Genomic DNA, 23,182 nt, shown 5'->3' with positions numbered 1-23,182 from the left:
CAGATTCTGGGGCGCCTGGGTGGCGCAGTCGGTTAAGCGTCCGACTTCAGCCAGGTCACGATCTCGCGGTCCGGGGGTTCGAGCCCCGCGTCAGGCTCTGGGCTGATGGCTCAGAGCCTGGAGCCTGTTTCCGATTCTGTGTCTCCCTCTCTCTCTGCCCCTCCCCCGTTCATGCTGTCTCTCTCTGTCCCCCAAAAAATAAAATAAAACGTTGAAAGGAACCAGATTCAACAGGTCAGATACTGTAGGATTCCATTGATATGGCATTTCCAAAAAAGGCCACACGTAGGAGTGGAAAACAGATCCTCGGGTTGCTGGGGTTAGGGGAGGGATGAAGGAGGTATGATTATAAAGCAGTGACACAAGAGAGGGTTTTGGAGTGATGGGGTCTTCGCACGTCCTGATTGTGGTGGTCGTGGTTACACAAACCTCCGTACGTGTTAAAACTCAGAATTTTACCCATTCCCCAAGTCGATCTTACTACTACTAAAATAATAAAAAATGGGGCACCTGCGTGGCTCAGTCGGCTGAGCGTCTGGCTCTTGATTTCAGGTGAGGTCATGATCTCACGGTTTGTGAGTTCGAGCTCCGTGTCGGGCTCTGTCCTGATACAGTGTGGAGGCCTGCCTGGGATTCTCTCTCTCCCTCTCTCTCTGCCCCTCCCCCCTCTCTCTCTCTCTCTCTCTCAAAATAAACAGTAAAGAAAAAGAAAAAGTAAGGAAAACCACTACAAGTGTAAATGCAGTTATAACTTCCAACCCAGTAGAAGAGAAAAAAGGTAGGGAGGGTGATAAAGATTTCATCAACCCGACAGCAAGCAGGCAAGGAAAAATAGCACCGGAAGTGGAGGCCACAGAATCAGATGGTATAAACAGACATACCAGGAACGCCCCAGATACACCAGGAATCACAGCAGTAGCACCGTGGCCGGGCACACGGCCATCCCGCTGGAGAGTCATTTTTAGCCTTCCTTGCACACAGCGTGGCCCCGGGACCGAGTGCTTGTGGATGAGATGCGAGTGCGCGCAGGGGGTGCCAATCCCAGGCTGGGGCCTCGGAAAGCAGGGGGGTGACAGGCGCACAGCGTATCGAAGGGAGGAGAGCGGAGCCGCTTCGAGGGGTGCCGGGCGTGGGCTGGTCCTCCTCCTCCCTGGCGGGGCCCCTGGCTCACTCCTCAGCAGTGGACACAGTAGAGCTGGACGCTGCCACTGATCCGGAGCTCCCGCAGCTGCTCCAGGACCTGCCGGTGCACGCCGGTGGCCCCCAGGCCCTGCCCGTTGAGCGCCAGCTTCAGCCCTCCCTCCTGGCACAGGAGCAGCACCTGGAAAAGGACAGGAGGGCCCTGCAGGCTCCCAGACGGACAGACAGGCGGTGCACTGCCTGCCCGATGCCCCACCCAGCAAGCCCTCCGCCCAGAGGTCACAAAGACGGGAACCGTAGGGCGCCCGGTGGTGGGAAAGGGCAGGACTGGGTGCCCCGCTTGTCACCAGATCACTGTGACCTTCCCACAAGGATCGTCTCAGCCCTGGGCCTCAGTTTCACCCTCTGTGCCGGCTGCGTGCCCTCGAGCAGTGGGCTCAACCCCGGCTGCACTTTGGAGTCGTTAGGGGGGGCTTTTTCTTTTTTTAAATAACACCAACGAGGGGCGCCTGGGTGGCTCGGTCGGTTAAGCGTCCGACTTCGGCTCAGGTCATGATCTCGCAGTCGGTGAGTTCGAGCCCCGCGTCGGGCTCTGTGCTGACCGCTCAGAGCCTGGAGCCTGTTTCGGATTCTGTGTCTCCCTCTCTCTCTGCCCCTCCCCTGTTCATTCTTTGTCTCTCTCTGTCTCAAAAATAAATAAACGTTAAAAAAAAAAATAACACCAATGAGGGTGATGGGCATGGAGGAGGGCGCCTGTCGCGATGAGCACTGGGGGTCGTATGGAAACCAGTTTGACAATAAATTTCATCTAAAAAAAAAAAATAACACTAATGCCAGGGGCAGCCCCGATTAATTAAATCCGCATCTGGGGAGTAGGGGGTTGAGAGCCGTGGCACAGATGTTTTCTCTGGCAGGCTCTGGCCCCAGCCCCGCATCCTCCACCCGTCCCCAGGACGCACCCCTGGCTCCCCACGGGAATGCAACTTTCGGCTCCCGGCAGACGGGATGAGGCCGCTGGGCTCGGACTGACCTCAAAAAATCGCCGGGGGTAGAACAGGAAGGGGGCCGAGATCAGCTTCTTGCAACCCCAGGGCGCGATCCAGGCCAGAGTTCTGTCTGCGAAGGAAGCCCTGAGCGTCACAGGCACATGAGCCGCCTGGTCCCGCAGGCTCAGCGTGAGGCTGCAAGAGGGGGTCGGAGAAGGGGCCGCCCCTGAGCTGTGGCTGCCGGATCCTGAGGGGAGGGGCGGATGTGGGAGAGCAGCTGGAAGGTTCCGCGGCTCGGAGGGGTGGGGAGACCTGAGCACACCTGCAGCCACGGGGTCGGAGACCACGGGGGAGCACGTGACCTTGTCGGAGCCTCATTTCCCCTTCGGCAAGATGGGGATCGTTGTATCAGTAGTCGCCAGTATTTACCAGATTTTACCATACCGCAGGTGTCGCCTTAAGTGTTTTGAAAATAGCTATAGGGGTTAGAGCCAGGCTACCCGGCTTCAGCTCTGCTCTGGTACTTTCTAGTCCTGCGAGCTTGGGCAAGGCACTGTCTCTGTGCCTCAGTCTCCTCATCTGTCAAGTGGGAAGAAGAATACCGTACCTGCCTCATGAGTTGTGAGAACTGAGTTAACATAGGTAAAGTGTGAGAACGGGACCTGGCCCGTAATAAGGACGCGAATCACACCTATTGTTTAGAAAATACTACTATGGGGGCCCCCCGGGGGGCTCAGTCGGTTGAGTGTCTGACTTCAGCTCAGGTCATGACCTCACAGTCCGTGGGTTCGAGCCCCGCGTCGGGCACCGTGCTGACAGAGCCTGGAGCCTGCTGCGGATTCTGAGTCTCCCTCTGTCTCTCTGCCCCTCCCCTACTCCCGTTCTGTCTCTCTCTCTCTCTCAAAAATAAATAAGCATTAAAAAAATAAGAATAAAAATAAAATTAAAAATACTGCTATGTAATACAATACCTATCTCATAGGGCCACTGATAGGAAGAAAGGAGATAAGGGACGGGAGATCTAGCAAATACCTGGCACACAGGAGGTGTCTTACCGCCTACTGTTAGCTTCTCCGGAGTCCTCTCAGAAACCCTGTGCCTGGAGGCTCATCGGCCCATATAACCGACGGGGACAAGAAGTTCCGAGCCTGACTCTGGTACTAGTAAGAGCTGTGGGGCTTTGCGCTGCGATGCGAACAATCTGGGGGGCTTCCTGCTGCCTGGCGTCTGCCCCTCACAGGGCAGCCAGATTCTGTCTCATGTCTTGGGAGCTTCCAAAGTCACCTTTGAAACAAAACCCCCGAAGCTGCTGGTGACTGACCCCTTAGCAGGAGGCGGTTGACAGCTGGGAGGCCAGGATGCCCGTGGGAGGGCAACGTGTGGAAAAGGGATCCTGCTGGACCTGGGCCAGGAGGACGCCCCGTACATTTCCAGCCTTGGGTGGGGGCCGGCAAGGGCTCACCACTGGGAAGAAGCTTGGAAGGCAGGGACCCTGCCTCCAGCCCCAAACCCTTGCCCCCGTGCTTCCCCAGAAAAGTCTTTGTCTTCCCATTGGCCTAAGAATTCAGCGTTCCCACCCCAGCTTGGCCCTATCCAGCACAGCCCCAGGCCGGGCAACAGGCTCCCCCCCCCCAGACACCTAGAGAAGTTCTGTGGAACCTCTCAGCAGCTGTAGCCACACCCCCACAGCCTCAGTGACTGGGGGGAGGGCTGGAGAGGAAAGGACAGATGTTTAATGCAGGCGAGTTCCGTGCCCTCTAACTCCTACTCTCTCTGTCCAATTCAAGCCACGGTCGCTTCCAGAAAACAACAGTAACAGCCAACATTTGTTGCAGGCTTGCTAAATGCCAGGCACCGTGCTAGGTCTTGATGTGGGCGGCCCATGGCTGAAGTGGCCTGGAGAAATGTCCAGGCTGTTCCATCGTGTTCTTCGACTTCTACCGTGGTCAAAAGTTGAGAAGGTTTGTACAAAAGTGGCTTCCAGCTTCTTTTTTAAAATAATCAGAAGATCTGGCATGAGCGGGTCTGTGGAAATGTTCTTTCCACTTTGCCTTCCCAGCCCAGCCCTTCGCTATTTCTGTGACCTGTCAGGCCTCTGAGGGCATGTGAATTCGATGTCCTTGAGAAAGAGCAGTTAAATGACTTGCCGTGTCACTAATAATAACCATCTGACTTTTCATTGGTGGCATTTCTCTACACCAATAATGAAGCGGCAGAAAGAGATGTCAAGGAATCGATCCCATTCACAATTATAGTAAAACCCAGAAAACACCCAGGAATAAACCCAACCAAAGCGGTGGAAAATCTGTAAAACTGAAAACTGTAGAACGATAGAAAGCTTGTGAAAGAAATTGAAGACGATACAAAGAAATGGAAAAACATCCCATGCTTATGGATTGAAAGAACAAATATTGTTCAAATACCGATACTACCCAAAGCACTCTACATATTCAGTGCAATCCCTATCAAAATAGCACGAGCATTCATCACAGAGCTAGAACAAACAATCCTAAAATTTGGATGGAACCAGAAAAACCCCGAATAGCCAAAGCAATCCTGAACAAGAAAACCAAAGCGGGAGACATCACAATCCCGGACTTGAAGCTGTATTACAAAGCTGTAATCATCAAGACAGTATGGCACTGACACAAAAACACTCAGATCCATGGAACAGAATAGAGAACCCAGAAATGGACCCACCAACGTATGGCCAACTCATCTTCGACAAAGCAGGAAAGAATATCCAGTGGAAAAAAGACAGTCTCTTCAGCAAATGGTGTCGGGAGAACTGGGCAGCGACAGGCAGAGAAATGAACCTGGACCCCTTTCTTACACCAGACACAAAAATAAACTCAAAATGGATGAAAGACCTAAACGTAAGACAGGAAGCCATCAAAATCCTAGACAAGAAAACAGGCAACGACTTCTTTGACCTCGGCTGCAGAAACTTCTTGACATGTCTCCAGAGGCAGGGGAAACAAAAGCAAAGATGAACTATTGGGACCACATCAAGATAAAAAGCTTCTGCACAGCAAAGGAAATAGTCAACAAAACTAAAAGGCAACCGACAGAATGGGAGAAGATGTTTGCAAATGACATGCAGATAAAGGGTTAGTATCCAAAATCTATAAAGAACTTCTCAAACTCAACACCCCAAAACCAAATAATCTAGTGAAGAAAGGGGCCAAAGACATGAATAGACACTTCTCCAAAGAAGACATCCAGATGGCCAACCGACATGAAAAAATGCTCCACATCACGCATCATCAGGGAAACACAAATCAGAACCACAATGAGATACCACCTCTCACCTGTCAGAGTGGCTAACGTTAACAACTCAGGCAACGACAGATGTTGGCGAGGAGGCGGAGAGAGAGGATCTCTTTTGCACTGCTGGTGGGAATGCAAACTGGTGCAGCCACTCTGGAAAACAGTATGGAGGGTCCTCAAAAAATTAAAAATAGAACTACTCTACGATCCACCAATTGCATTGCTAGGTATTTATCCAAAGGATACAGGTGTGCTGTTTCGACGGGGCACATGCACCCCAATGTTTATAGCAGCACTATCGACAATAGCCGAAGCATGGGACGTGCCCAAGTGTCCATCAACTGATGAATGGATAAAGAAGATGTGGTATATATATTCAATGGAATATTACTCGACAATGAAAAAGAATGAAATCTTGCCATTCGCAACGACGTGGATGGAACTAAAGTGCATTATGCAAAATGAAATAAGTCAGAGAAAGGCAAATATCATATGATTTCATTCATATGTGGAATCTAAGATACAAAACAGATGAACGTAAGGGAAGCAAAGCAAAAATAATATAAAACCAGAGAGGGAGACAAACCACAAGAGACTCCTAAATACAGAACAAACTGAGGGTTGCTGGTGGGGCGTTGGGTGGGGGGATGGGCTAAGGGGGTGAGGGGGTGAGGGGCATTAGGGAGGGCCCTGGTTGGGATGATCACTGGGTGTTATACGTAAGGGAGATGTAAGTGAGGAATCACTAAATTCTACTCCTGAAAAAAATATATATTTGGATTCAAAAAAGATAAAAAATTAACATAGAGCATTAAATCTCAAAAAAAAAAAATATAAATGACCATTCGACTTTGAGCTAGGATGTAAAGCTGGTGTCGTGTCTCCAAGTTTTGTTGGGGAGGGTGTTCCTCCTATCGCTGGGAACTCTTTCATTTTCCCTTTATGGCGGAGACGATCTTTCTCTTTTACTTCTGATGGGGAAACTCGGGACTCCAGCCTCAGAGAGGTGTAGTGACTTCCCCAAGAGCACATAGTTTATAGGAGGCAAAACCAGGATTCCAACCCAGTTGTGCCAGGCTGTGGAGGTCGGTGCCCTCCAGGGCTGTGTTGCCAGCCTGTCCCAGAGCTCGCAGGCCTGATCAAGAGCGCGCAGGGCAACAGTCTAGTGAGGTCAGTGCTTTAAAAACCAAAACCAAAACAGAAAGGGAGAATACGGGGCACACTCCTTCCTCTCCTGCCCCTCCGCGGAGACAATTGTGCCCCTACCACATTTGTGGAGCCCTTACTATGTGCTTGGCACAATTCTAAGCCTGCACCCACCCCTGAAGCTGGCAGTATTATGACCACTTTTTACAGACAAGGAAATTGAAGCCCAGAAGGGAAAAGAAACTGCCTTGAGGGTGCACAGGGAGGAAGTGTCCTCAGCAGAAGTCACACCCGGGGGATCTGGCCCGGAAAAGTCATGAAATCCAGCGTGATTCCAGCGAGAAGGAGGAAAGGAGGGGAGAAAGGAAGAAAAGACTAGTCTGGCTCGGAGCCCTGGGGTTTAGGGAATGGAGCAGGAGCGCCCCCTGTGGGAGAGGTCAGGCAGCGTCCGTGTAGTTCGTGTGTCGCTCCAAGCTCCCGATGCCTCCTCTCTGGGGCGCCCTGGGAGGTGGAGTTTGCCCTCTGGGTCTCAGCCTGAGCCTTTAAAGGACCTTTCCCGAAGTCCCAGCTGGGACCTGCGACGAGAGGCTGGTTGGCCCGCCCAGATGTACCGGCGGGGAAGATACTCCCAGCACTGGTGCTGTCGGGGCCACGGAGGCAGCCTGAGCACCTGTCCCAACCACAGACTCGGCGACTGAGCGGTGGTGTTGGAGACGAAAGAGGAAATTCTTGCAAAGCTCGTGCGTGGCTCAGAGCTGCTTCTCTCCCCCTCCCATCTGCATACTTACTCCTTTGGCTCTGGCAAGACCAGCCCCCGCAGTACGATCACCTGTCCCGGCCAGAGACCCTTGGGAAGGGCCCGAGAGCAGGGCACCTCCTGTAGGGGGACGGAGATAAGTGAGAAGGGACACATAGAGGGGCTTGGGGAGGGCTGGCGCCCCCCAGGGGCCGTGGAGCCCTGGAGCGGGGGAAGTCTGACGTCGGGCCTGCAGCCAGGAGAAGACTCAGCTTTGCTCATTTATTAAACACCTATTGCATGCGTGGTCTCCTGCGCTCGACTCTCCCTGGCCCTTCAGGGTAGAGCTCTGTGGCCACCCCCCTCTCCCGGGGTCCGAGCACCAGGTATGTCCCCCAGCGCTGCACCCTGAATTGTGATGGCCTGTTCACTGCTCTGTCTCCCCCACCAGCCTGCGATCCATTGGAGGGCTGAGACTGGCTAGTCCCTCTATCCTAGAGCCTGGCACCAGGCCTGGCACAGAAGAGTATCAAATAATTGTGTGCAGAATCAATGGAGAAAAGACAAGAAGCGGGAGCCTCAGCCGGAAGCAGCCTGGCCCACCCGCAGCCCACAGGTTTCTTCTATAAAGGAAGGGGAGACTTTGGTGCTGAGGCCATTTCCCACCAGGGCAGGGGTGGGGGAGGGGCGGGGGGGGTGGGGGGTGCCCTCCCAGGACGACACCTCCACCAGACCCAGGCGGGAGGTCACTCACCAGGCTGGGGCTCTTCAGCAGGAAGGGCTGTCAAGGGAAGAGAGGGGGCATGGAGATCATGTGGTGTTTGCTCGGTGGGAGAGAGCCTCTTAATATTGTTATTAAGAATTGAGGGCATTTGGGGTTTATCTCTCTAAAGACAATGCAGGTGAATGATCGGAGCCCCAGGGGGGCCCTCTTGGATTCACACATCAGCTCTGGGAAAATGGGGAGGAACGGGAGAGAGGGTCTGTCATTCACTTATTGTGTGGCCTTGGGCCTCATCTCCCCTTCTGTCCTGCAGGCCAACCCCAGCTTCCTCCCCGGGTTGGGAACAGAAAGCCCCCCCCCCCCCCGCCGCCCCCGCCGCCCCCCAGAGGGATCTTCTGATGGCCATATTGGGCAGCCAGCCTACCCCACCCATCTTCCCAAGCCACCCCAGCTTGGGCTGGGAGAGGAAAGGCCAGGCTGCCTTGGGATTGGAGTGGGGCCAGCGGTATCCACGGCAACCGTGCAGGGACGGAAGGGGCAGCTGGCTCTTATCAACCAGGTCAGGCCAGGGGGCAGGAGGGAGCTCAGTGGCTCAGCGAGTGTGGCTGGAACCGCAAGGGCCGACCTTGCTCCCCAGAGACTCACATATCCGACCGGATACTCAATGCCGCCCTCTGCAAATGGCTGTCAGGAAAGAGAAAAAGCAACACACGGGATTTTAATTTATTTTTTTAATGTTTACTTATGTTTTTAGAGAGGAGGACAGAGCGCGGGCAGGGGAGGGGCAGCGAGAGAGGGAGACACAGAACGGGAAGCGGGCTCTGGGCTCCGAGCTGTGAGCACAGAGCCCGACCCGGGGCTCGAACTCACAAACTGCAAGATCGTGACCTGAGCCGGCGTCGGACGTCTGACCGACTGAACCGCCCAGGTGCCCCTCGGAATCTGCATTTTTAACAAGCTCCTCCCTCGGGTGCGAATGGCATAGCTAGCTGCTGTTTGGGCCCCATGGTGCCAAGTGTCCGAGTGATTCATTTCCTGGCCATTGCTCTTGGGTCCCCTTCTGTGGTCCCCTTCTCATCCCGCTCGCATCCCACACCTTGATGGCCCCCTTCCACCTTGGTTCTAACTGGTGTGACAGGGCCTGTCTGGGGCGGCAGGGGGACCTGGGCCTGTCTAGGCATCCACTTGGATGTACGTTGGCCCCAAGGGAACTCACGTTGATGTTCAGGAACCCAACGGCCTCCACCAAGATGTCACCAAATATGCCCAGGGTGTCCACACGGGACAGCGGGAGCCGGTAGCGGTAGTGGAGAAAGTGCTGTCCGTTCACGCTCACCTGGAGGGACGGACAGACAGCGCAGCAGCCCTGGATGCACGCTGAATTGATACGTGCCAGGCCACGGTGGGCACCCTCACCTGGAATGTCCCTCATTTAACTTGACATCAGCTCTAAGAGACAGGCACGATTTACAGACGAGGTGCCCAAGGGTTTGGGGAGCTTATGCGACCTTCCCGAGGCTGCACAGCTGGCGGGCGGCAGACCTGGCCTTGGAACCAATGCACCTCTCACTGTCCCCTCTGTGTCCCTCTGCCTGGGACACAGCACTTTCCCCACGCTGTTCCTCATTTGCCCTAGCGGCCCCAGCAGCCCCATCCACAGGTGAGGAAGTAGAGGTCCAGGAGGCCGCGTGACCCCTACACCCCAGGGCCCTCCGTCCGCTGCTGGCTCCCCCCAGTCCCCTTTCCCCCGGGAAGGTCAAGGTCCTGGCATCTTTCTGGCAGGAGTTCACATCAGCGGTGAAAGCCTCGAGGTGGAGCTCTCTCTCCCTGCCCCCTGCCCGCTCTGCCCCTGCTCCGCTCCCCTCCCTGGTGGGGCCCCACCTCATCAGAGACGCGGTGAGGATTCAGTGAGCTGATATGGAAGGGCTGGAACAGAGTCCTGCACAGCGCAGGCTCTCTCCAGGTACTTGCTATGACCGTGGCGGTAGCGCCCCCTGAGGGTCAGGCACGACAGGGCCTTCTTGCTGCCCCGTGTCCCAGGCCGTGTGGGCCCAGGGGCAGCTTGGAACTGGGCTTGGCGGCTGCTTGGGCCTCTTGGTTCTCAAGCCCTCCCGGCAATGCCCCTCAACGCAGTGACCCGGGCATCCAGCTGAAGGAAGGAGGAGGAGCGGAAGGGCATCGCCTGTCTAGTAGGTTCTAGGCCCCGAGGCCCACCCCCTCCCCCCTCACCTTCATTTCTTCATTTCCGAAGAGAAAGAGGATGAGGAAGCTGGCTCCTCTCTGCAGGCCCAGGCGGGGCCACCGGGCCTCGGCCTGCCAGCGCTCGAGGTACAGGGTGTTGCAGATGACGTGGGGCTTGGTGGTGTGGAAGCGAGGGTTGAAGTGGATGGCGATGTCCGGCCGGGGATGCACGCTGCAGCCGCACTGGAAGTCTACCTGGAACCTGGTGGGCACCCCTGGTCAGAGACCCCCGGGGACCCCGAAGGCAGAGAGGGGCCGCCAGCTCCCCACGGAGCACGCCCTTACCTGCGTGCGTCGAGAGGGACCACTCCCTGGAGCGTGACCATCTTGCCTGCACGCAGGCCACCGAAAATTGTCGTCACGTAAGGAACCACCTGAACAAGGGGAGAGACCTATCCGTACGGGGTTGGAGAGAGGGCTTTACTAGGACCAGGTGGGTGGGGGGAGAAGAGGAACGAGACGACTCGACTCTCCAGCCCCAAACGGAAACCGCCCTCATGGGGAAAAATCAGTTTTCTCTGAAAGGTCTGTTCTCTTCCACCTTCTCCCCTTTCCTGGACCTTCACATGCCCTGGGGAGGCCGAGTTCAGTTCCATCGCCCCCTTGGAGCACCAGCCCTGCCCCTCTCCCCAGCTCCTTGGGCACAAGCCCAAGCGAGGCTTGCCATCTGGATGCCTTGTCCATTGGATGCCATCTTGGCCTCTAGAAGCTTGGTATTGGCTTGGTATTGGCAATGAACAATGGCCTTGTCCATTGGATGCCATCTTGGCCTCTAGAAGCCTGGTATTGAGGTTTCTCGAGGACCGTTTACTGGCCAGAGCCCAGAAAATGGGGGCGGTTGGGCGGGCAGAGGGATGGACAAGTTGGGACCTTGATAGAGACGCCTGGAGAGATACCCAATGGTGGCCCAGCCTTCCTTCCCAGGCTCACCTTTGCCCACACAGAAGCTGTGCGGAATTCCTAAAACATACCACACACGTTTACCGGTCCCTACCTTTTCGGGCCTGCTTCCTGTGCTCTCCCTCCACGCTGTGAAATCCAACTTGACTTTCAAGGTTCTCCGACACCTTCTCCAAGCATTGTCCACTATGGCGCCCGAGTTTTCCCTTCCTTTCCCTGCTGTTCCCAGCACACTTCACTCGCATGGCTGGCTTGGTGGTTGGCTGGCTTAAAGGGAGACCAGGGGCCCGGGAGGCCCAGGCCGCTCAAAACTGAAGCCCTGTCTTCCCCTTCTGTGCTCAGCGCCTGGCGGGGCACAGCATGGGCTCTGAATAGGTGTCTGCAGAACGAATGTGAACATGTAGCAGCTACGCGTGGGCATACGTGTGTTCTCCAGCTCGCAGGAGCCTTTAGAAGCCCGAACCATCTAGAAGGAGCTGAGCCCCAACAGTGCTGCCCTCCAGGCAGGAGCTGGCAGCGTGCAAAGAGAGGAGTGGTCGTGACCTGGGCAGCGGCTGCACCCCGTTACTCAGGCAACTGGGGAGATGCTGGGGCCCCACAGGCTCCAGAGGGCCCACAGCTGACCGGGCTCAGCACCTCAGTCCCTCCCACTTCCCAGGCTCTGGGCCTGGCCTATAACTAGGGACCTGATGCAGCTCTCCTGGGGGGAGAGGGCCAAGCAAAGAGAAAGTGATAATTAGTGCTCAGTGAGGGGAGGGCGGAGTGTGCTGGGCGGTCAGCCTTCCGTAAAGCAGGGCCAGACTTCAGAAAATTGGCAAGGGGGCGCCTGGGTGGCTCAGCTGGTTAAGCGCCCCACTCTTGGTTTCCACCTGGGTCACGATCTCACGGTTCGTGAGATCGAGCCTTGTGTTGGGTTCCGTGCTATCAGCATGGAGCCTGCTTGGGATTCTCTCTCTCCCTCGGTCTCTGCCCCTCCCCACCTCAAAATAAGCAAACATTTAAAAGGAAAACAAAAAACAGAAAATCTGTGAGGGCACTGAGCAAGAGGACGAAGTGAGGGGACCCCCACGGCCATCCCTGAGTTGGATAACCTGACTCTCTTCCAGGCTGGAGAGGAGAGTACCCTAGGTACTCAGTGGCTCCCCCCAGGGGTACTACCCCGGAGCCCAGAGCCTTCCAGCCCCGTGTCTTGCAGCAGGAGCACGGCACTGACTCCCGGCAGGCTCTACTGCTTTTAAAATGTGAGGACCCCGTGAGCTCAACGATCGTTCCCACCCAAATGGGAATTAGCTGGTCAGCTACTTTGCTAAGCTCAGGAGGGCCTTCCAGAGTCTGTGGACAGGTGCAGGGGGAGAAGGGCCCAAGATTAAAGGCCTCTCCACCCACCGCCGGGGAGTCTGGGCCCCGCTGGGGTGGGGGGAGCCCCGAAACCTGGAGATTCCAGACCACAGTGGCTGCTCACCGGGTGGAAAACTGGTGGCTGCAGGATGAAGTTGTCGGGAAGTGGGTCCGGTTTTTCTCCGGGTGACATGGGGGTGGAGGGCCTCCAGCTCGACCTGCTGATCCGGATTCCAGGAGCCCTGCCCCCACTGACTCGCCTGCCCCCCGACAGGATCCTTGGTGCCAGGACAGATCTCCCAGCTGTTAGCCTCACCTGGCCCAGCCGGGCCCCAGGGCCTCCTGGAGCCGGCCTGGGAGGGCAGGTCCGGGCAGCGGTCTACCCCTGGTCCACACCCCAGCTCCAGTCCCACCGGCTGGCTTGGGGCTGGCAGCCGAAATCCGAGTCCAGGAGCAGGAAGCTTGAACTAACTAAGCAGCTGGCCAACCAGCTCCCCGCCCCCACCGTGTACACCCGGGTCTGGAGCACAGAGCTGTCGCAGAGGGAGGGCAGAGGCAGGCTCTTCTAAGGCCTCGGAGGGTTTGTGGTTTCTGGGGCTCCCATGGGAGCTCTCCCCAGTCAAAGGCAGGGGTGATGGTGCCCGTGGCCAGGTCCCCGGAGAAGCCCCGCCCCCGCTTCTTGGCCACCGTTCCGTGGCTTCCCATTCCCTGCTCCCTGCCTGCCATGAGGTTTTCATCTCTTCCCCTCCTTTCCCTGCCCCTTCCTCCACTTTTCTCCCTTTTGCAAGATTACAGTCCCTGGAGGCTCCATTTCGGCTTCGGCTAAAAATGCCAGGGCCCAGCTGCGGTCACCAGAAAGGAGGCAGGGGATGGGGAGAAAGGGGCAGAAAGAGAGGGGCACCCCTTGAAGCCCAGAAAAAGCAGCGAGGTGCAGAGGGCGGGACCCACCCGGTGCTGAAGGGAGCCTGGGTTCTCACCCAGCCGCTGCTGTAATGTGCTGTGTGCCCTAGGACAAGTCACTTGCCCTCTTTGTGACTCCCTTTGCTCATCTGTCTATTGAGCGACTCCCGAAGAGTGTTTCCACGGGAGGTCTGTGTCTGGGGGGCGCGTGGGGGGGGGGGTCGGATCTTTATCAAGACCCCCCAGGATTCTTTGGACTAGAGTCGCTCCAGTTCTGGTTCAAATTCCAATAAAGCCTTCCCTCTACAAGGCAGCACAATCTCTCAACTTAATCTTGAGTTGGGAGGTCCCAGGATCCGACCACGCCGGCGGCAGGGAATTCTCTGCAGGACCAGGCTGGGCCGAGGCTCCGGGGCGCCGTGCGGAGGGAGGAGTCAGCCGCTGCTCTAATCGAGGGGCAAGTGCAGGGGCGCCTCTGGGGAAAGGCATCTCGGTCAGAGCTTCTCAAGGGCGGCAGCAGTGTGGCTTGTTAGCAGGCTTGGTAGAAATGCAAACTTTCAGGCCCCGCCCCAGACCTACTGGAGAAGACTCTGGGGGCAGGGCTAGGGCGCAGGAATCATGCAGCGTCCAGGTGACGCTGATGCGTGAGAGGCACTCACTGTCTTAGGGCTTAACTGGCGGGGCTTGGGGTGCAGAGCCAGGAGCCTTGTTCAGATCTTGCCGGGTAGGAGGTAGGAGGAGCTGGGCTGCTAAAGGCGCTTTGCCTTGGGAAATTCGATCAGAGGGTCACCCTCCCCCCTCCCCCCTGTGGAGGAGAAGCCGAGGTGGAGAATCCTGTGGGGGCAGGGGCAGGGGGCCCATCCCAGCCTCCCAGCCTGCACAGATCTTTGGGCCAGGGGCAAATGTGTCCTCCCCCACTCCCCAACCCAGCCTCAGTCCCCCCCCCCCCCCCCCCCCCCCCCCGTCCTCGTCTGAATGCAGAAGGAGGGTGTCTGAATGCACAAGTCAGCCTGTTGTGCCTGCTTGCACAACAGATGTTTATTTTCTCACAGTTCTGGAGGCTAGAGGCCCAAGACCAAGGTGTCGGAAAGGATTTTTTTTTTTTTCCTGAGACCCCTCTCCTTGGCTTGCAGAGGGGTCGCTCCTTGATCTGTGTGTTTGTGACCTAATCTCTTCTTGTAAGTGGTCCAGTCGTCTTGGATGCTACTCATAGGAACTCATTGTACCCTAATGACCCTTTTAAAGGCCTTTTGTCCAAATACAGTCTCATAATGATCAACATAATGATTTTGGGGAGCGGGGCACAATTCAGCCTGGAATTCCTATAACCGGTGTCACCCTGGACCCCCAAGACTGAATATGAGACCCCGTTGGTCTGTCCGGGGGTGGGAGAGGGAAAATCCCTCTTTCTGAGCCAGAGTGAGGGGAACTTGTGGGGGAGGGGGAAAGGGCTGCTGCTGACCCTGACATTGAACCCAGAGGGGCTTCCCCTGCCCCAGGCTGGTGGCCCCCCACCCCCACCCCAGCTCCCTACCCCTGGACTTTTCCCTCAGAGCACTTACCATACGCATCGTTCTATATTGGAGAATTGTTTCATGTTTGTCTCTCCCTCCCCCTCCTTCCTGACTATACGTTCCATGAGGGCAAATTTATTCTTACACCCTCCGTACCAAGCAATGCCCGGCACCGAGCAAGTGCTCAAAATGTATTTAAAGAATGAATAACTGTAACAAGCTGTGGCTTATGGCTCCTGTCCAGCTGCCACCTCCTTCTCTGTCGCTTCCCCAGCAGTCCTGGCCCAAGCGGACACTAGGCACATTTTCTTCTAACTGGCTGCGGATTGTCACCGAGGCAAGTTTACCTAATTATCTATGAAGAACCAATTCGTAGCCTGGGAAACTTAATCCGCGGTCAGGGACCTCAGGGTTCCTCACTCTCCCCTGTTCTCTGATCCAGCAACTTCTTTCCCAATCCCTGCCGCTGCATGGGTGTAACTCTGGGCCTAGGGAGGGACCAATGCCCCGATGAACCTATTTTGCTCCACATCTTAGCCCTTTCTTCTAAATGAATTTTTTTTTTCAACGTTTATTTATTTTTGGGACAGAGAGAGACAGAGCATGAACGGGGGAGGGGGCAGAGAGAGAGGGAGACACAGAATCGGAAACAGGCTCCAGGCTCCGAGCCATCAGCCCAGAGCCTGACGTGGGGCTCGAACTCCCGGACCGCGAGATCGTGACCTGGCTGAAGTCGGACGCTTAACCGACTGCGCCACCCAGGCGCCCCCGCCCTTTCTTCTATCTGATCCCCTTTCTAGGTCACTGGAAACTCTCATGGATCCCGTTTCTCTCGGGACCAGCGTGGACCCATCCTGGAACGGAATGGGGGGATGATGAGCAGAAATCTGGGAGGAAGAATCCACAGAATGAGACAGGTGGATGGATAAGGAAGATGAGGAAAAAGAGCTGGAAAACAAACGCACAGACAGACGGAAGACTCCAGCCTCCCGAACCAATGGATTGGGAAGGGTCTGGTGCATTAATGGAAAAACAGGGAAGCTGTGGGTAATCTGGGGTGGGGGTGGGGGTGTGAGCTGGCTGGTTCCAGTGGAGACCAGTTTGGAGGACGTGGGGGTGCAAGAGTTGGCCTGGACAGAGCCTGGGCAGGGCCTCTATCAGTGTTCGACCAGCATTTATTGAGGGAATAAAGATGCTGTTGTCTGGAAGCATGTTAATCCACTCTGGAGAAAACAGTTGCCATTGATTCTGATTCTCTTTTGCCCCGTGCGTTTTCATGGTCGCGGCCATTTTGCATGAGCAGGTGCGGTGGTGTTAAAGGGAGCAGCAATCACTGGCTCTCAGGGAGCTTCCAGTCTAATTGGAGAGACAACACACCCTTGGAGGGGAGGGCCAATAGGACAGAGCCTACTTCTTTTTCTCCCAAAGAGATCAAACCATCTGGACAGAAATACCGTAAACCGGAGGGAAAGAGCAAGCATTGCCGGTCACCTCCGTAGGCTAACACGACACTTCTCATTACTTTGACGTATAGCCTACGACCCTTCTTCCCTCCCCCCTGGAACGTAAGTTTGTTGCAGAATCTCAACCTAAAAACTTGATGTAGCTTGATTTTTATTCCCAACCATGGCTCTGGACCACGTATGTTGACTCCCTCTTTCCCGCGGGGTTGCAGACCTCATCATATCCCAGACAGTTCCTGTCACTCACCGGTCACTTTTGGCTACTGGAACTCAAAATAGTTTAGCACTGGTCGTCAACGGTCGGTGACATCACAGAAAGATACAGAAGCAGACATATTTACTTCCTGATGGAAGAACACATGGACGCTAGTGGAATCCTCTGGAAGAAAAAGTCACCGAAGCTGAATTTGATTGAGTCTCTATACTTAGTTACCAGTGTCTAGGAATACAGGGCATGAATGATTGTATTGTACAAGACAAATAACTCTGGTTCTCTGGGGTTTGTTTTTTTTTCCCTCTAAACATGGAACACTTCACAAATGTGTGTGCCATTGTGGCACAGAGGCCATGGTCATCATCTCAGTATTGTTCCAATTTTAGCATGTAGGGTGCCCACACCAGCATCCCCGTTACTTCAATGAGAAAGTTTCAAGGAAGAAAAGAGGTGGAGGAGAAGCCGGTAAGATTGGAGGTTGGCAAACGTTTTCTGTAAAGGGCCAGCGAGTAAATATTTACACTTTGAAGGCCATAAAGTCTCAGATGCTGCAGCGACTACACATCCCTGCCCTTGTCGTGCGAGAGTTGCCAAACACGGTCTGAAAATAAAGGGTTTTTAAAGGTGAAATAAAGGGGACTTAAAGGTGATGTTTAAATCAAACACGGATGGGGCGCCTGGGTGGCGCAGTCGGTTAAGCGTCCGACTTCAGCCAGGTCACGATCTCGCGGTCCGTGAGTTCGAGCCCCGCGTCGGGCTCTGGGCTGATGGCTCGGAGCCTGGAGCCTGTTTCCGATTCTGTGTCTCCCTCTCTCTCTGCCCCTCCCCCGTTCATGCTCTGTCTCTCTCTGTCCCCAAAATAAATAAACGTTGAAAAATAAAAATAAAAAATAAAAAAATAAATCAAACATGGATGCTGAAAGTTGGATTTCATATAATTCTCGCATGACGCAAATACTCTTATGTTCTAAGTGGTTTAACAATAAGGGCGCCTCGGTGGCTCAGTCGGTTAAGTATCTGACTCTTGATTTCAGCTCAGGTCATGATCTCTTGGTTCATGGGATCGAGCCCCACATCAGGCTCTGTGCTGACAGTGCAGAGCCTGCTGGGGATTCTCTCTCTCCCTGTCTCTCTCTCTCAAAATAAATAAATAAACTTTACAAAAATCTATAAATGATATTTTTGTGTTTAAAAAAAAATTTTTTTAATGTTTACTTATTTTTGAGAGACAGAGAGAGACAGAGCACAAGTGGGGCAGGGACAGAGAGAGAGCGCGACACAGAATCCAAAGCAGGCTCCAGACTCTGAGCTGTCAGCACAGAACCCCATGTGGGGCTCGAACCCATGATCCATGAGACCATGACCTGAGCCAAGGTCGGACGGAAATCGACTGAGCCAACCAGACATCCCTATAAACGATTCAACAGTATATAAAGCCAGTTTTAGCTCTGAGGCCATACAAAAACAGGCAATGGCTGGATGACAGTTAGAGGGTAGTTGCTGACTCCCACTTTCACAAAAGGAAATTAAGAGGCACATCCCCTGGTTGTAATTTGTGGATCCACGTGGCTTTGGGCTCAAACAAAAACCACGTAAAAAAACATATAAGCAAAATCAGGGAGAGGGAGACTTTGGCTATCTGATGACATTACGGAACTGCTAACATGTCTTTAAATGTGCTAACGGTGCCGTGGTCATCTTCATCTTTAAAAGATTTCCTTATCTTTTAGACATATGTACTGAAATACTTACAGATGAAATGATACGGCATCTGGCATGGGCTCCAAAAAAATCTGGTCGTTGAGAGGAAGTTGGTGGGGGTGGGGGGGGTATAGATGAAGCAAGACTGGCCATGCACTGTAAGCTGGAAAGGCTGGGTGAAAGGTTAGTGGAGATCCATTATTCGGTTTCCTCTGACTTTTATTTTTATGTGCACGTTTCCATAATAAAAAGTAACAAAAGCAAGCAAAGCCCTAAAATAAGTAAAGAAAACACCCGACCAAGAAAATCAACCAAACCGAAAACCACAGCACAGTGTACAGATTTGATCGCGTGTCCTAATTCACCTGGGGTGAGGTGCATGGCCTGAGGGCCTGGGAGCAGAGTGTAGACATCACCGCATGTGGGGGCAAGGAGGAAGGTCAGAGTTGACAGGCCCCGGGAAGCTGGGGGTGGTCCGTGGACTGTCCCCAGCTCTGTGCCATTTCAGTCCTAGTGCTGAGGCCTCTGCTTATGTGGTCTCGGTAGACAGAGTGCAGGCAAAGTTCCTTTACTCCAATACTCTGTCATCTCTGAGGACCTCTTCAGAGAGGCACCCGGGTCTCCCTTGGGACCCTTCTAAATTTTTTTTTTAATGTTTTCATTTTATTTTTGAGAGAGAGACAGAGTGCAAGCAGAGGAGGGGCAGAGAGAGAGGGAGACGGAATCTGAAGCAGGCTCCAGGGTCCGAGCCATCAGCACAGAGCCCGATGCAGGGTTTGAACTCATGGACTGCAAGATCATGACCTGAGCCGAACGAAGTCAGACGCCCAACCGACTGAGCCACCTAGGCGCCCCTGGACCCTTCTAGAAGTAGGAGTCCTTCCTCTCCCAGCTGTCCAGTCCAGTTCTTGCCCCTCCACCCTTGCATTGTTTCAGAGGGGTGCTTAAGATATTACTTTTAGACTTTGAGCATGCATGTTAAAATTTCAAGGGCAATAAATAAAAAAGTAGAGTGTAAACTTCCAAATGAGTAGAGGGAAACATGTCATATACCTAAGATCAAATCTTTATGAAGAGTAATATAAAGTTTGTTTCTTTATTTTGAGAGAGAGAGAGAGAGAGAGAGAGAGAGAGGGAGAGAGACGGAGACTCCCACCCTGACAGCACAGATGAAACTCATGAACCATGAGATCATGACCTGAGCAGAAATCAAGAGTCGAATACTTTCCCGACGGAGCCACTCAGGCACCCCCTACAAAGAACAATATGAAACTTCATCGAAAGAGGTTAAAGGAGACCTAACAGATAGAGATCATATGTAATCGTCTGGAAAACTCAATTTTGTAAAGATGTCAAAATCGCCAAGCTGATTTATTGACTCAATGTGATTTCTTTCTTTTTTCTTTTTTTTTTTAATGTTTATTTTTGAGAGAGACAGAGTGTGAGCAGGGGCGGGCAGAGAGAAAGGGAGACAGAATCCGGAACAGGCTCCAGGCTCTGAGCTGTCAGCACAGAGCGCGACAAGGGGCTCGAACTCATGGACCATGAGATCATGACCTGAGCCGAAGCTGGATGCTTAACCGACTAAACCCACCCAGGTGCCCCAAACCTCTCTTTTTTTAAAATTAATTTTTAAATATTTACTTTTTTTTTTTTTTTTTTTTTTGAGAGAGAGAGCGTGCAAGCAGGGGAGGGGCACAGAGAGGGAGACAGAGGATCTGAAGTAGGCTTTGTGCTGACAGCGGAGAGCCTGATGCGGGGCTCGAACTCACGAGCCATGAGATCATGACCTGAGCCGAAGTCAGATACTTAACTGTCTGAGCCACTCAGGCACCCCCACCCCCCCAAAACACAACTTCTAGTAAAACTCCTTCGTAAAATACTATTTTACAGCCACTCACCTGGAAAAAGTAAGTATGACAGCACTAAGTGTTGGTGAAGATGTAAACCCACAAGAATTCTTACACACACCGGTAGAAGTGACGTTGGTACACTCAGTGGGGAACACGTTTTAGTATTCTGTTGTAAAGTTGAATATGTGCATACCTTCCCAGGTGCTACGTTCTGTAGAATCTCTTGCGTGTGCACACCAGGGCACAGTGTGGGCTCTTTTCCATAGTTTCGAATTCCAAATGAGAAAAAAGGACCAAGTGGCGTTATCACTGGGTCAGTAAACTGTGGTGTATTCACAGAATGGAATGTTTTTCCGCAGGGAAAATGAATTACAGATCTGCACGGTAATAGGTATGTATTGTAGAAACAGCTTTGAAAGAAGCAACTTGCAGAAGAAGCTTGTTAACACAGCTGACCATTTTTATAAGGCTTCAAGTATGCCAGACCAAACAATGTATTAGGGATGCAAAGAAAGGATTTTAAAAAGCTGTTTTTTAGAGGCTTATTTTACTTATTTATTTTTAAAAGTTTATTAAGAGGGGGGAGGGGGAGGGCCAGAGAGAGAGGGAGAGAGAGAATCCCAAGCAGGTTAGGCAGAGTCAGCCCCCAAGCAGGGCTCAATCTCACCAACGGGGAGATCATGACCTGAGCCAAAGTCAAGAGTCCAAGGCTTAACCGACTCAGCCACCCAGGTGCCCCTAAAAAGCCATTTTATTTTTTTTATTTATTTATTTTTTTATATGAAATTTATTGACAAATTGGTTTCCATACAACACCCAGTGCTCATCCCAAAAGGTGCCCTCCTCAATACCCATCACCCACCCTCTCCTCCCTCCCACCCCCCATCAACCCTCAGTTTGTTCTCAGTTTTTAAGAGTCTCTTATGCTTTGGCTCTCTCCCACTCTAACCTGTTTTTTTTTTTCCTTCCCCTACCCCATGGGTTCCTGTTAACTTCTCAGGGTCCACATAAGAGTGAAACCATATGGTATCTGTCTTTCTCTGTATGGCTTATTTCACTTAGCATCACACTCTCCAGTTCCATCCACGTTGCTACAAAAGGCCATATTTCATTTTTTCTCATTGCCACGTAGTACTCCATTGTGTATATATACCACAATTTCTTTATCCATTCATCAGCTGATGGACATTTAGGCTCTTTCCATAATTTGGCTATTGTTGAGAGTGCTGCTATGAACATTGGGGTACAAGTGGCCCTATGCATCAGTACTCCTGTATCCCTTGGATAAATTCCTAGCAGTGCTATTGCTGGGTCATAGGGTAGGTCTATTTTTAATTTTCTGAGGAACCTCCACACTGCTTTCCAGAGCGGCTGCACCAATTTGCATTCCCACCAACAGTGCAAGAGGGTTCCCGTTTCTCCACATCCTCGCCAGCATCTATAGTCTCCTGATTTGTTCATTTTGGCCACTCTGACTGGCGTGAGGTGATACCTGAGTGTGGTTTTGATTTGTATTTCCCTGATAAGGAGCGACGCTGAACATCTTTTCATGTGCCTGTTGGCCATCCGGATGTCTTCTTTAGAGAAGTGTCTATTCATGTTTTCTGCCCATTTCTTCACTGGGTTATTTGTTTTTCGGGTGTGGAGTTTGGTGAGCTCTTTATAGATTTTGGATACTAGCCCTTTGTCCGATATGTCATTTGCGAATATCTTTTCCCATTCCGTTGGTTGCCTTTTAGTTTTGTTGGTTGTTTCCTTTGCTGTGCAGAAGCTTTTTATCTTCATAAGGTCCCAGTAATTCACTTTTGCTTTTAATTCCCTTGCCTTTGGGGATGTGTCGAGTAAGAGATTGCTCCGGCTGAGGTCAGAGAGGTCTTTTCCTGCTTTCTCCTCTAAGGTTTTGATGGTTTCCTGTCTCACATTTAGGTCCTTTATCCATTTTGAGTTTATTTTTGTGAATGGTATGAGAAAGTGGTCTAGTTTCAACCTTCTGCATGTTGCTGTCCAGTTCTCCCAGCACCATTTGTTAAAGAGGCTGTCTTTTTTCCATTGGATGTTCTTTCCTGCTTTGTCAAAGATGAGTTGGCCATACGTTTGTGGGTCTAGTTCTGGGGTTTCTATTCTATTCCATTGGTCTATGTGTCTGTTTTTGTGCCAATACCATGCTGTCTTGATGATGACAGCTTTGTAGTAGAGGTTAAAGTCTGGGATTGTGATGCCTCCTGCTTTGGTCTTCTTCTTCAAGATTCCTTTGGCTATTCGGGGCCTTTTGTGGTTCCATATGAATTTTAGGATTGCTTGTTCTAGTTTCGAGAAGAATGCTGGTGCAATTTTGATTGGGATTGCATTGAATGTGTAGATAGCTTTGGGTAGTATTGACATTTTGACAATATTTATTTTTCCAATCCATGAGCAGGGAATGTCTTTCCATTTCTTTAAATCTTCTTCAATTTCCTTCATAAGCTTTCTATAGTTTTCAGCATACAGATCCTTTACATCTTTGGTTAGATTTATTCCTAGGTATTTTATGCTTCTTGGTGCAATTGTGAATGGGATCAGTTTCTTTATTTGTCTTTCTGTTGCTTCATTGTTAGTGTATAAGAATGCAACTGATTTCTGTACATTGATCTTGTATCCTGCAACTTTGCTGAATTCATGTATCAGTTCTAGTAGACTTTTGGTGGAGTCTATCAGATTTTCCATGTATAATATCATGTCATCTGCAAAAAGCGAAAGCTTGACTTCATCTTTGCCAATTTTAATGCCTTTGATTTCCTTTTGTTGTCTGATTGCTGATGCTAGAACTTCCAGCACTATGTTAAACAGCAGCGGTGAGAGTGGGCATCCTTGTCGTGTTCCTGATCTCAGGGAAAAAGCTCTCAGTTTTTCCCCGTTGAGGATGATGTTAGCTGTGGGCTTTTCATAAATGGCTTTTATGATCTTTAAGTATGTTCCTTCTATCCCGACTTTCTCAAGGGTTTTTATTAAGAAAGGGTGCTGGATTTTGTCAAAGGCCTTTTCTGCATCGATTGACAGGATCATATGATTCTTCTCTT

General features: G+C 52.3%; 1 protein-coding gene and 1 non-coding gene across 5 annotated transcripts; both read right to left on the bottom strand.

Moving 5' to 3' along the window:
* Positions 1-715: 715 nt before the first annotated feature.
* On the bottom strand, positions 716-14,036 carry LGALS12 (galectin 12). Of its 4 annotated transcripts, none has more exons than XM_023239971.2 (9): positions 12,606-14,036; positions 10,529-10,617; positions 10,232-10,445; positions 9,219-9,338; positions 8,648-8,686; positions 8,033-8,059; positions 7,331-7,419; positions 2,171-2,321; positions 716-1,321 (listed from the first exon to the last, which is right to left on the bottom strand). In XM_023239971.2, the coding sequence occupies exons 1-9, from the start codon at positions 12,672-12,674 to the stop codon at positions 1,175-1,177; spliced, it is 945 nt and encodes a 314-aa protein (XP_023095739.1). In that variant the 5' UTR covers positions 12,675-14,036; the 3' UTR covers positions 716-1,174. The 4 variants fall into 4 exon arrangements, with proteins under 4 accessions (XP_023095739.1, XP_023095741.1, XP_044895404.1 ...); XM_023239973.2 differs by having other exon boundaries at positions 11,238-14,034; XM_045039469.1 differs by having other exon boundaries at positions 10,529-11,522; positions 12,606-14,034.
* A 2,839-nt stretch (positions 14,037-16,875) lies between these two features.
* Positions 16,876-16,986, bottom strand: LOC111556812. Its single transcript, XR_002736535.2, has one exon. It is a non-coding gene; the product is annotated as a U6 spliceosomal RNA (small nuclear RNA).
* Between the last annotated feature and the right edge of the window lie 6,196 nt (positions 16,987-23,182).

Source organism: Felis catus, chromosome D1 (genome assembly GCF_018350175.1).
Source record: "Felis catus isolate Fca126 chromosome D1, F.catus_Fca126_mat1.0, whole genome shotgun sequence".
In the NCBI taxonomy this organism is placed as follows: domain Eukaryota; kingdom Metazoa; phylum Chordata; class Mammalia; order Carnivora; family Felidae; genus Felis; species Felis catus.
This window is presented reverse-complemented; position numbering and strand designations above follow the sequence as displayed.